The following is a 12,434-nucleotide window of genomic DNA, read 5'->3' as shown; positions in this document are numbered from 1 at the left end:
GCCCCGCCCCGCCCGGCCGCACGCAGCGACGCCGGCCGGTCTCCAAGGTTACCTCAGGCGGGATCTCGCGAGACTTCCCCCCCCTCCCTTTCCGCCGCGGGCGGCACTCTCGCGAGAGCGGCGGGCGGGGCCGCGCAGGCGCAGCGCGGGCCCTGGAGGTCGTTGGAGTCACCGGAGCCGCCGCCGCTCGCCGTGCCCGCCGTGCCCGCCATGCTGTCCCGCCTCAGCACCGCCACCGCCCTGCGCCGCGGCATCGCCACCTCCGCCCAGGTACGGCCCGTGCACACACACCGCCCCCCGCAGTGCGGCCCCGCGCTTCCTCCTCCGCTCTGGAGCTCGAGGGGGAAGCGCGGGAGGAGCCGCGGTGCTGCTCGGTGAGGCGGCTGTGCAGCACCGGCGCTGCCCGGTGGAGGGGTGCGGAGCGGGGATGCGGGCGGGTTGTTCTCCGTTCTGAGCCTGCAGGGCCGGAATTGGACGCAGTTCCTCCTGCGGGGCTCGGGTGGAACGCAGGCCCTCGATGGGGGTGCGGGGTTGGGAGGCAGACCCTCGATAGGGATGCTCCTCGGCTGTGGAGCCCTGGGTCTGCTCGGTGAGGGCTGCGGGGCTCGGGTGGAGCCCGGACCCTCCTCGGGCTTGAGATAGAGCCCAGACCCATCCTCGGAGCGGGGCTGCGGGGATCGAGTGGAGCCCGGACCCCACCTTGGGCTCAGGGTAAAGCCCAGAATCCTCCTCGGAGCGGGGCTGAGGGGCTCGGGTGGAGCCCGGACCCTCCTCGGAGCTGGGCTCGGATGGAGCCCGGACCTCTCCTCGGGCTCGGTGGAGCTCAGATCCTCCTCGGGCTCGGGGTACCCTCCTTGGAGCCGGTCTGCGGGAAGGAGCCCAGGGCCTCAGTGAGGGGTCTGTGGAGCCCGGTAGCTCCGCAGTGAGGGCCTGCAGGGCTCGGGTGCAGCCCAGAACTCCTCGGAGAGGGGCTGGGAGCCTCAGGCACACAGGGCTCGGGGTCTCGGTGCTGGCTGTGCCCGGTGACAGCGCCGTGGCCCTGCCGGGCTGCGAGTGTGACAATGCTGTATGAACTCGCTCTGATGGTGTGCAGAAAGTGATGGGTTTGGTGCTTCCCCACTCCAGTGCAAAAATGCCCCTGTGTTAAGGAGGTGTTATGAGCTAAAGCTGGTGGTTGGTTTAGCAGTAATCCTTCATGTGCCAAAATCCACTGTGCTGGCTCCAGAGCACTCTGCGTGGCTGCACGGATAGAAACCGACCTCTGTCCAGTGTCAATAGGCCTGGGGGAATGTAAAACACTGATTATTGCACCTATAAATATGTGTTATATAGGAGAGCCTTGTCTAAGTCTTTTCATGCAAACTGTATTGATTAGCAGTGAGATTTTGACCCCACAGATGGGGCTCAGCAGTGACTCATGCCAGACTTTGCTTCCTCTTCAAGAATTTCATGCAAAATTATCTTTGTTACAATAGCAAGAAAACTGGGTTGAGGTTAATCTGGGGTAGATTATTTCCTGCATAGCACAGTAATTAAGCTGTTCATCAAGGGACGTGGAGCTGTTCTGGCTTTTATCTGGAAAGATTGTGATAAGGAATAGCTTTATCAGCAGTAATTGCTTGTTACATCTCCACAGGAGTTTTCCATCACTTTGGCAGTGTTGCACTTTAAGGTTCTGGCCCCTGGAAGAAGCTTTCCTTTTGTGGAGCAACACTTTGCAAACAGGCATTTTTGAGAGAAATCACACCCTGCCAGTCAGCACCTGAGTGAGGACAAAATTGGTTCATGGGGCAACCAAGCAGAGTTGATTTAACTTGATTCTCAGCCATGTGATCAAAGCTGGAAATTGTAGTCACTTAATATTCCCAGTCCTCAATCTGCAGGTGCTATTTTTGATTTACATCAGGTCTAAACATGTTCTTCACATGTATGCACTGCATATATGTGAAGAACATGTTTAGACCCGATATAAATCCAAGATACTACTGCATTTCTTGTACTCCATTAAATGTATTGATTTGCCAAATGGAAAGCTTATTTTCTTTTATACTGGCACCATAAATTAGAAAAACTACAAAGCAGATTTGCCCTAAACCAGGCCTGGTCCCACAGAGTGGCAGGTGTTAGTGTCAGGCAGGCATTTCTTTTGGGGAGAGATCCCTTGGGTTCCTTTAACCTAGCCTTGCTTCCCTTTTGAGCTCAGATCACAGGTAACCATCTCCTTTAACCATTTTTGGGTTCCTTTAACCCTTTTTGGGTTCCTTTAACCGAGCCTTGCTTCCCTTTTGAGCTCAGATCACAGGTAACCATCTCCTTTAACCCTTTTTGGGTTCCTTTAACTGAGCTTTGCTTCCCTTTTGAGCTCAGATCACAGGTAACCATCTCCTTTAACCCTTTTTTGGTTCCTTTAACTGAGCTTTGCTTCCCTTTTGAGCTCAGATCACAGGTAACCATCTCCTTTAACCCTTTTTGGGTTCCTTTAACCCTTTTTGGGTTCCTTTAACCTAGCCTTGCTTCCCTTTTGAGCTCAGATCACAGGTGACCATCTCCTTTAACCCTTTTTGGGTTCCTTTAACCTAGCCTTGCTTCCCCTTTTGAGCTCAGGTCACAGGTAACCATCTCCTTTAACCCTTTTTTGGTTCCTTTAACCCTTTCTGGGTTCCTTTAACCTAGCCTTGCTTCCCTTTTGAGCTCAGATCACAGGTAACCATCTCCTTTAACCCTTTTTGGGTTCCTTTAACCGAGCCTTGCTTCCCTTTTGAGCTCAGATCACAGGTAACCATCTCCTTTAACCTAGCCTTGCTTCCCCTTTTGAGCTCAGGTCACAGGTAACCATCTCCTTTAACCCTTTTTGGGTTCCTTTTAACCCTTTTTTGATTCCTTTAACCTAGCCTTGCTTCCCTTTTGAGCTCAGATCACAGGTAACCATTTCCTCCAACCTGTCCTACCAACAAACCTCGGGCAGGCTGCTGTGAGGGTCATTTCCTTTAGCCTTAAACCATCAAGTTTGCACAGTGCTTGATAAAAAAAAAAAAAAAATGAGAAGCAGAACTAAAAGTAAAGAAAGAGTGGTGAAATCCCCAAGGTCACTGCTGGGGGAGGGTGGGTGAGTGCCAGAGCAGCTCTCCAACGTGTTTGCTGTCTGTTTTGCACAGAACCATGCCAAGGTGGCCGTGCTGGGGGCCTCGGGGGGCATCGGGCAGCCGCTGTCGCTGCTGCTCAAGAACAGCCCCCTGGTGAGCAAGCTGAGCCTCTACGACATCGCTCACACGCCGGGCGTGGCTGCCGACCTGAGCCACATCGAGACCAAAGCCAGCGTCAAAGGTACCCTGGGAATGGCCCGGCTGCCAAAGGGATCCTCCCACAGGGGTGGCTCCGACCCTCAGTGCTCGTTGCCTCTGGGGGGAGGTCCTCACACACTGATCCTGAAGCCCAGGATCAATTTAAGTAGCTTTTTCCTCAAGCAGTGAATGATTAATTAAGGTTTAGCTGATTAGGTTGATGTGTATGGAGATAAATATGGGCTGGGGTTGAAGGGGAATTTGTGGCATCTGGCAGGAAGCATTCAGTGAAATTATCTCAGGAGTGCTGAATTTAAAAGTTTGACTAGAAATAGGTGTAGCACTCCCTGGGTGGATTCCATGTGCTTCTTTTCTCTTAGATTCTGATGAAATCAAAACTTAATCTGCTCATCTTTCTTTTATCTGACCACCAAAAGGTGACATTTCACATGAATGTGCCAATCTGCAGTTCTTTGGGGGCACTGGTTCTAGTGCCAAGGCTTTTGGAGAGTAAATACACTCCACACTGAGAGTTTGGAAACAGGTGAATGTGAGATTCTCACCACTCTCATTCTGTAAGTTTTGAAACAAGGATAAAAATAAAACATCAAATGGGATCCATCCTTAGTTGTGTTTCTTTGCTTTTCAGCATCAAGTCTAAATTGAAGGTTAAATTTTATAAAAACACTTGGATGCCTCTGGGCATGATTTTATACTTCAAAGTGTCAACTGTTTCATAACTGTCAGAAACATAATGCCTGAATGTCTTCCATTTCAGGCTACATGGGACCTGAGCAGTTGCCAGAATGTCTGAAGGGCTGTGATGTTGTTGTTATTCCAGCAGGAGTCCCGAGAAAACCAGGTAGGTTCTGTTTGTTGTGGATCTCTGCAGTTCTGCTGCTCAGAGCTGTGTCTGGTGGGGTGTCAGGGGTCTGTCCATGCTCCTGCCCCTGAGCTCCTGGTGGTACCAGGCAGCTCTTTCAGCCTTTCTGACACTCTCCCTTCTGAAATGGGCTAAATTGATTCCTGGGGTTCCTCCTTGGGCCTGAGCTGCAAAGGCTTCTCATGCAAGTGACCCTAAATCTCCCTTAGTGTTCCTTGTCCCAGAGCAATGCTCAAGGAATAAAAGCTGATTCTTTGTTTAATTTCTCAGCAGAAGAGTAATAATCAATTTTGTTTTGTGTCAATTTTACAGCAACTTCTTGGGGCATCTCTGAATAAATTCTGTTAAACCTTCCTGAAATATTTCTGACCTCCTCCATATCTGTTTTCCAGTATCCTATTAGGAGCATAACAATATTCTAGACTTCAGAAAGAGCCTAGCTCTTTCTAAATCTTCATTTTTCATGGTTAAAGTAGTTGCTGCAATAGCAATAGGGGGTAGCACTTGCACAACCAGCACACAGCAGTTGTCATTTAAACTGTAGTGGTGGAAGTGACTTAAAAGAGGAAGGAGAGTTCATCCTGGGGGCAGTTGTGCTGCTCTGAGCACCTGGTGTGGGCTGTGTGGTCACAGTGCACTCAGGCAGCCTCAGTGCAGTGGGTTCTGTTGGGCTGGTTGCTCCTGGGAAGGGCTGATCTCTTTGTTAGTGACAGGAGTTGCCTGTGGAGCCATTTCATTACTGCAGCTGGAGAATTTGTTCTTGATCTGTGAGACCAGATGTGTGTCTGTGCAGAGCAGAGTTTTCATTTTGGATTTTGACTGCATTTCCTGCCTGTGATGGTCACTGTGGGTAACCTGGAATCCTGCCCTGGCTGTGTTTTAGGTATGACCCGTGACGACCTGTTCAACACCAATGCCAGCATTGTTGCCTCTTTGACAACTGCCTGTGCAAAGCACTGTCCAGAAGCCATGATCTGTATCATTTCTAACCCAGTAAGTGTTTTCTGGAGACCTTGGAATGTAGAGGAAAAACCTCACCAAATTCCAGATACTAGAGTATACCAAATATTAGAGTAATCCAAATTCCTACTAATTTTGACCAGTATGTATAAAGTCTGCTGTGTATTTGCAGAAAAGCCTGGTTCTACTAACCCATTTTTCTTGGCTGTTTTTAATTCAGAGAAAACTTGGATGTAAAAGTGCTTAATATCTCCAAGTCTGTGTGACTGGTTATAATGCAAGCTGGTGTATTAGCTGGGATAAAAGCCTTAGCTCACTAAGGGAGGAGCCTTTGTAATGGGAATGAACAAATTTATTGTCTTAATGGTTATTTAAAATTAATGATTTTTATTCCAGCCTGACTGTAAATTGCTTTTCAATTTAGGCATTAAAGTAATTGGCTACAGTTGATTCCAAATTGGAAGTATAGTTCAGGTTGCTAATTGGCCTGTTAAGTTCATGCATTGGCTTCTTTATTAAACTGCTTTTAATCAGTGCTGGCCTTTTCTTGCTTGTAGGTAAATTCAACCATCCCAATAACTTCAGAGGTCTTCAAGAAGCATGGTGTGTACAACCCCAACAAAATCTTTGGTGTTACAACACTGGACATCGTCAGAGCAAATACTTTTGTGGCTGAACTCAAGGCAGGTCATGGTTAATGTGCAGGGGGAGGGATGCTGCTTGCTTTGATCATCAGATCTATCAAGTGCTTCCAAAATCACTGCAGAGAGCCAAAGGAGCTCAGATTTCTGTGCAGCTAGAGGCAAAGGCAGTGATTCCCTGTCTCCCTTATTTAGAGGAGCCTCAAGATAAGGTTTCTTGCAAAATGTGGTTCGAGAGACTTTGACCTTTCCTTTTCACAGCTGAGCCCTGCAAGTGAGCTGAGTGTTGGCCTTAATTCCCTTGGCATTCCCAACCCTGCCATGCAACCAGAGGAGAGGCTTGAGCTGTGGTGTGTGTTTGCAAGTCAAACTCTGTGCTGTGTGTCACAGGATACTCTGCAAAGTATCAGGAGCTGTGACAGGTTACTGCTCTTAATAGCCCTGCTGGTGTTTATGTTGTGCTGCTCTTTACCCAGCCCTGCAGTAATAATATCCTGGAACTGTATGAAGTGATCAGAGCCACCCAGAGTTCTGCTCTGTGGATGTGGCTTTGTCCCTAGAGTGCAGCTCCTCTGGAACTCCTGCCCTGTGTGTCCTGATATCCAGGACAGGGAGTGAAGTCACTTGTTTTTCTTGCCTGTGTGCTTCAGAAGCTGGAAAGTTTTGTGTTTCCTTCAGGGCTTGGATCCAGCTCGAGTAGCTGTGCCAGTTATTGGTGGCCATGCTGGGAAGACCATCATCCCTCTGATCTCTCAGGTGAGTCAGGGTGACAGCTGTGGGTGGCAGCACACTCAGCAGCATGTTAGGGTTGATATAAAGGAGATGTGCTAGGATAGAGCACAGAGAGTTTTCCTGCTCTCATGGCTGCTTTCCTTCTAGGATGGGGTGCAGGATGAAGTACAAGGCAGCAGCCTAAATCTGAACCCATCTGGGCAGTATAAACAGTTCCAGCTTTCCTCTAAAAGAGTTTGGGATAAGAACTGAGGGGTAGTGTGGGTGTTTAGGTGTCCTGACAGATACCTGTCTGGTATCTCATGACAGGAGAAAAATTGATTTTGCTGTGATGGGGTGGAAACCCCACTCAAAGCTCAAGCACTGAAAGCACAGCTCAGGCTGTGCAGGGAGCCTGTTCCAGCCATGACTGCTAGTCTGGCCCTTCAGCCAGGCTGAGATGCAGTTCTGAAGCAGGTGCAGTCTCATGGGGAGGTGCTGGGATGTGGCCAGGAGCAGTCTGTCAAAAAGGGAGGAAAGCTGTGCTCTAAGTGGGGAATAAAGTATCCTTTAGAGAAGGATTTTCTTGGGAATAAGAGCAAGGGCTGAGTGCTGAGAGGTGCTTTAGTTAAGCAGTCCATTGGGACAGACACAACTGTGCTTAAGCTGCTGGTGTGGCTGTAGCTGAAGGTTCAGTGAATTCCTAAATACTGCTGGGAAACTGGATCTTCCATGAGGCTTGACTTCCATAATGCCACGGTGACCCAGATATTTACAGGATGACTTTCTGAAATTCCTAAAGCTTGGAGGGTGTCTGTAATGCACAGGACTACACAGTGTGAGGAGCCATGGCAAGGCCTGGTTTGGCTGTGAAGCTGTGGTTTGTTCCTGAGGATCTGGGCATGGCTGGGTTCCTGTTCCAGCCATGCAGTAACCCCAGCTCTGACTTTTACAGTTGCTCAGTGTCACACAAGCTGGGAAAACCCATTTTGCCCAGTTGAGAATTATTGATAACAACTGCAGTGGTACAAAAATGTTGTGTGTTTATGCTGAATCTGGAGGGGTTCTGGTACTTGTAGTAACTTCTTTTTTCCCATCCAGTGCACACCAAAAGTGGAGTTTCCTCAGGATCAGCTGGAGAAGCTTACAGCAAGAATTCAAGAAGCTGGGACTGAAGTTGTCCAAGCTAAAGCAGGAGCAGGTGGGTTCTTGAGTAAAGCTCCCAGGTAATTCTTGTTGACTGTCTGTAGGGCTGCAGTCCTCTGCAGTTTATTCTTATTTACAGCTTAGGAACTGCTGGTTGTCATTCTCACTGCTCTTCTGTCAGCTGCTGCCTGGGCTGTGCTACAGCTCAGTATGTAACACTAAATATTAACTGATCCCACACCACCTATGGCTTTAAAAGAATTTTCTCTGTCAAATTAAGCTGTTTGTTTTATAAATCTTATCAGTTAGATACATGTAGCTGGCCAAAAGCTTCTGCTTTATCTGACTGGCCATGAACTTGAAGTCAGTGACACATTATTACTGACAGCACACTAGTATGGAAACCTTTGATGCTAAAGGAAGTATCAAATTTCAGTGTGCTGTGTTCTGAAAGTGGTGTAACTCTTGCAGGATCTGCCACCCTGTCCATGGCCTATGCTGGTGCTCGGTTTGCATTCTCCCTGTTGGAGGCCATGAGTGGAAAGCAGGGGGTTGTTGAATGTGCCTTTGTTCGGTCAGATGTGACAGAGGTCCCCTACTTCTCTACACCTCTGCAGCTTGGGGTATGTACTTCACATCACAAGCCTTAAGAACAGCAGTGAAACCTCATGTGGGTTTTACTCAGGGGTTTCAGTTTAGCTCATGCCTGCTGTTGCTGAGTGTGCCTTTAAGAGTCTGCAGTGTTTGGGTGTGGTACTTAGGCACACAGCTCAGCTTGACAAGGATGCTGCTGCTTTTATCTGCTCTTAGAGTGCAGGTCACTGAGTAACCAGAGGTTCAGACTTGGCTTAAGAGGTCACATTTGCCTCAAGCCAGGCCTGTTTACTCTGGGCTTTCCTATGATTAACCAGAGTCAGCAATCCTGTCTCCTCAGCTTGATCTGCTGCAAGCAAATCCTCACAAACTGAGGCACATGGGGAGCTGCAGCGTGGATTAGGATTAACAGCTTGCTTTCAGGACCTCTGCTGAACTCTGAAAGCAGTGTTCCTTTTGTCACCCATACCCCGGGGGAGTGGAAAACAGTGATGCTGCAGCCCTGTCATGGCTGCTGGGATGCAAAGGGTGGTGTTTGCTGGTGAGGGGGTGGAAGCAGAGGGATATTAAGAGGGAATATAGACATCTTGAAAACGTGGGAGTGCCACTCTGGGGCAGTTTGAGATGGCAAGAAAAGGACACACACCAGAGGAGATCCTCTTGCCACATGGTGGGTGTGGAGTTAGGAAGGGTCAGTTGGTGACAGTCTCCTCTTGAAGGAGCTGCTGGGTTGGCTTCTGGTTTCACACATGTGAACAGTGAATGAGAAGTTGGTGAGGGCTCTAGAAGTTGCCACAGATAGTAAGAAGCTTCTTTCCAGGAAGCACAAGGTTGGCAGACTAGAGATGACACAGGTGCCAGGCTGGGTCCCTGTCTCAGCTGGATAATACTCAGTCAGAACTGTTAAGCTACTCTTCAGGTCATTCAATGAATGGTTAATCCTTAAATCCTCTTTCCCTCAGAAAAAAGGAATTGAGAAGAACCTAGGCCTTGGCAAGCTCTCCCCCTTTGAAGAGAAGATGGTTGCTGCAGCCATGTCTGAGCTGAAGGGCTCTATTAAGAAAGGAGAGGAATTTGCAAAGAACTTCAAGTGAAGATTTGACAACGGGGAGGAATTAACTTCCTTAATTTATTAAGGCATCATGTCACTTATTGACTTCTGATTCAAAGCTCATGCTTTGGTTGAAGTCTGTCTGTATTAGCTTGATGCTTGTTGCCAGTGCAGTCTAATCATCAATAAAACAGCCTCATTTTTTCAGTGTACCATGTGGAGGTGTCCTGATGTGCTTGTCCTTTGCACGGTGGAGGCTGTAGGTCTCTGAGAGGGGATTGGTTTCAGCAGGGATGAAATGGCTTTGGAAAGGGGATGAACTGATTATTTTCAGCTCTGCTGCTGCCTGGGTTTGGGCTCCTTGTTCAGCACAGCCACTGGGAACCAGGTGTGACCAGATCAGGATGGGTGTAGGGATAACTGAGCGAAATTATGCAAAAGTTGTTTTTTCAGGAGGTGGCATTACTTCTCTTACGTCATGTTACCTTAATCTCTTATGTAATTTGATTTTAAAGGAGTTAGTGAAAGAGCACAGCGTTTGAAACGTCAGTCCTGCACTAAGACAATAATTAAACTGCTGAGAGCGACTTCTTTCTAGTTAGGAACAAAAGCCTTGATTTAGCATCTCCATAAATTTCTCTTACATTCATCCTCTTGTGAATATAAAAATAAATGTCTGCAAGAAGATGGTGATGACGAGTTCTGTTGCTGACTTCTTTGAAGGTAAGCTTTAATGAAGGAAGTTATTAATTCACTCTTCCTCCGTGCTCTGCGCTGCTTACGCTGGTGCTTTGAATTGCTCTCATCCGTGTAGGTTGAATTCTAAGTTGAACAGACTTTATTTTGATAAGTGAAGGAAAAGCCAAAGCCCAGCACCTCTGGAGGAACTGAGGTGAGCTCAAACTGTTGGTTTGAGCCAGGGAACATGGGGTAGTTCTTAGAAGATACCTAAGTCATAGATACTCCTTGGTCACTGCCTTTTATCTTCCTCCCACATTTATGTTTTTCTCTTAACTGTGTTTTATTTTTTTTGATTTTAATTAGCTCATCATTCTCAACCACATCTCACACAGTTGTGACTGTTGTAGGTGCATGGAGAGTAAAGTGCCTGGCTGTTCTCCTGCCCCATGGAAGGTGTGGGCAAGGAGGACAGCAAGCACAGTCCTTGTCACTCCTCTGCAGAAATCCAGCGTGTTCAAAGCTTGGTTTCTTTACAGGAATAGTAATGAAATAGAAGCGTTGGCAGTCGTTACTCAGCAGGCTTGGAACAAAGTAATTATTAGGTGGTATTAATAGGATTAAAGACGGTGTTGGAGGGGGGCAGGGGAGGATGTGGAACTGGAGGACGCTGAGGAGGAGTGACAGGCCAGACCTGGTAAATGTGGTAGAGGCTGTTCCAAACAAGAAATGGAAAGCATGTGGCAGACTGTTCTAACTTGTCAGCAATTTCAAACCTGAAATAGGCAGCACAGGGTGTGAAAACCAGTGTGTGCACACCTGCAGAGGTGTGTGTCCAGTCTGGGTGCCCAAGTGGTCCAGGGGCACTGCTCCATGAGGCTGCAGGACAGGAACACGCCTTTGTTCCAGTCCTGCTATTTTTAATACAGCAGATAGAGCACATTTCTGAGCATTGGAGACTTTTCAGAGCTTGAGGTTCATCGTGTGGCTTAGGTTATTCAATCTTTTCTTGTGTCAGCAGTCCAAACCCAGCAGAGTCTGGGGGAATTGCAGGGACAAGCAGAAAGCTTTGCCTATACCAGGAGGGACTCAAGGACAGCATGGGCAAGTGGAGCTGAGGTGGAAGAGGATTATGTCTCAGCACCTGCTGACTTTTAGGTTCTCCAAGGTCTTCTTCACATCTCCTGAATGTTAACAAAGTCCCTGCTCTGTTTGGATTTTGGGGTTGTTTCTTCTTCTCCCCAATCCCATGCTGCATTTTTGGAGTTGCAGCTATCGCCTGTGCTGGAAACCTGCTCCCTTTTGGGAAAGGAGAGGAGACACCCTTTTGTGGCTTTCTGCAATGAAATCAGAGGCCAGAAGGACACTGGCTAAAGGTGAGAAATGTGTCAGTGCTCCCTGTGGCTGAGCAGTGCTGTGGTGGGTAACAATCCCTCTGAGGATGGTTTGTAGAGGTGTGGGTCATCCCACCCTTCTCTCTGAGCAGATTCCCCGGAGGAGGAAGAGATCTGGGGCATATTCCAGATATGGGAAGAGCAGAAATCAGCTGTGTGTGCCCAGATAAGCCAACCCTCTGTGCTGGCAGTTGTTTCCTGGTGCTGTGGCTCTGACATGAGACCTTCATCCTCTCTCCTCCAAGCTCTGCTGAGTCACAGCACTCATTCCAGGCTGGCAGCCTTTGTGTTAACCTCCTGTGGAGGGGAGTGACCAGGTCTGGAGGAGGTGAAAAACCTGCCCTATGCACATCTCTTGGGTTTCATCCTTTTCACTGAGCAGACTTTTGCCTTATGGTCTCTGAGCACCTCTTCCCCTGCAGCATCATTTCTGCACATGGAGCTGCCACCTCCTTGGGCAGCCCAGCCCTGCACCCGAGCACAGATGTCAAGATACAGAGGAGATGTGTGTGGAGAGTCATAAATAAAGATTCTCCAGATGGCCATATGTCAGGTCACTGGAGCCCACCTGCTGCTCCTGTGCTGCTGCAGCAGCGTGTTAAATGCAGGAAAGGATGGAACAAGGAGAAAAGCAAATGCTGAGAGGTGTAACTCATCCTGATCATCACTGTCCTGGGGGGTTGGGGTGGGATGACCACAGGAGCAGGCTGGTTATTCCTGGGAAATCTGTTTTCCCTTCCTGACTCTGTGCTGGTGCTTTGGTCTGGGGGCACAGACCTCCCACCCAAACCCCAGCTCACCCTGGGTGCTGCCAGCAGCCTCTTTCCTTGGGGTAAGGCTGGTACAGCTGCAGCAGGCGTGGCTGAGCCTGAGGACAATCCATGGCATTTCGGTGATATTTAGGAGAAGCAGAAGGAAGAACAACAGTTTAGTGCAGCCTCTGCCTTGCCAAAGCTGGCTGCCTTCCCAGCTCCAGCAGGAGAGCAGGACTGGAGGGGCTGGAGGTGCTTCAGAAAGGTGCTGGGTAACTTTTGCCCTCTCTCAGGAGCCAATCTCCAAAATTCACAGTCTCCAGTGATTTCTCCCCACAGAAGC

General features: G+C 48.7%; 1 protein-coding gene across 1 annotated transcript; it reads left to right on the top strand.

The window, feature by feature from the left end:
- Positions 1 to 129: 129 nt before the first annotated feature.
- MDH2 (malate dehydrogenase 2) lies at positions 130 to 9,479 on the top strand. The gene is made up of 9 exons (XM_058037823.1): positions 130 to 270; positions 3,156 to 3,324; positions 4,060 to 4,143; positions 5,048 to 5,157; positions 5,682 to 5,807; positions 6,444 to 6,521; positions 7,578 to 7,677; positions 8,094 to 8,245; positions 9,179 to 9,479. The coding sequence occupies exons 1-9, from the start codon at positions 211 to 213 to the stop codon at positions 9,308 to 9,310; spliced, it is 1,011 nt and encodes a 336-aa protein (XP_057893806.1). The 5' UTR covers positions 130 to 210; the 3' UTR covers positions 9,311 to 9,479.
- Positions 9,480 to 12,434: the final 2,955 nt, after the last annotated feature.

Source organism: Melospiza georgiana, chromosome 19, assembly GCF_028018845.1.
Source record: "Melospiza georgiana isolate bMelGeo1 chromosome 19, bMelGeo1.pri, whole genome shotgun sequence".
Taxonomy (NCBI): domain Eukaryota; kingdom Metazoa; phylum Chordata; class Aves; order Passeriformes; family Passerellidae; genus Melospiza; species Melospiza georgiana.
Note: the sequence above shows the minus strand (reverse complement) of the source record. Positions and strands in the feature narration are given on the sequence as shown.

Coding starts and splice junctions, on each gene's coding strand:
- MDH2 (XM_058037823.1), top strand. CDS start 211: ATGCTGTCCCGCCTCAGCACCGCCACCGCCCTGCGCCGCGGCATCGCC. Junction 4,144..5,047: donor AGGAGTCCCGAGAAAACCAG/GTAGGTTCTGTT, acceptor GCTGTGTTTTAG/GTATGACCCGTGACGACCTG. Junction 6,522..7,577: donor TCATCCCTCTGATCTCTCAG/GTGAGTCAGGGT, acceptor TTTCCCATCCAG/TGCACACCAAAAGTGGAGTT.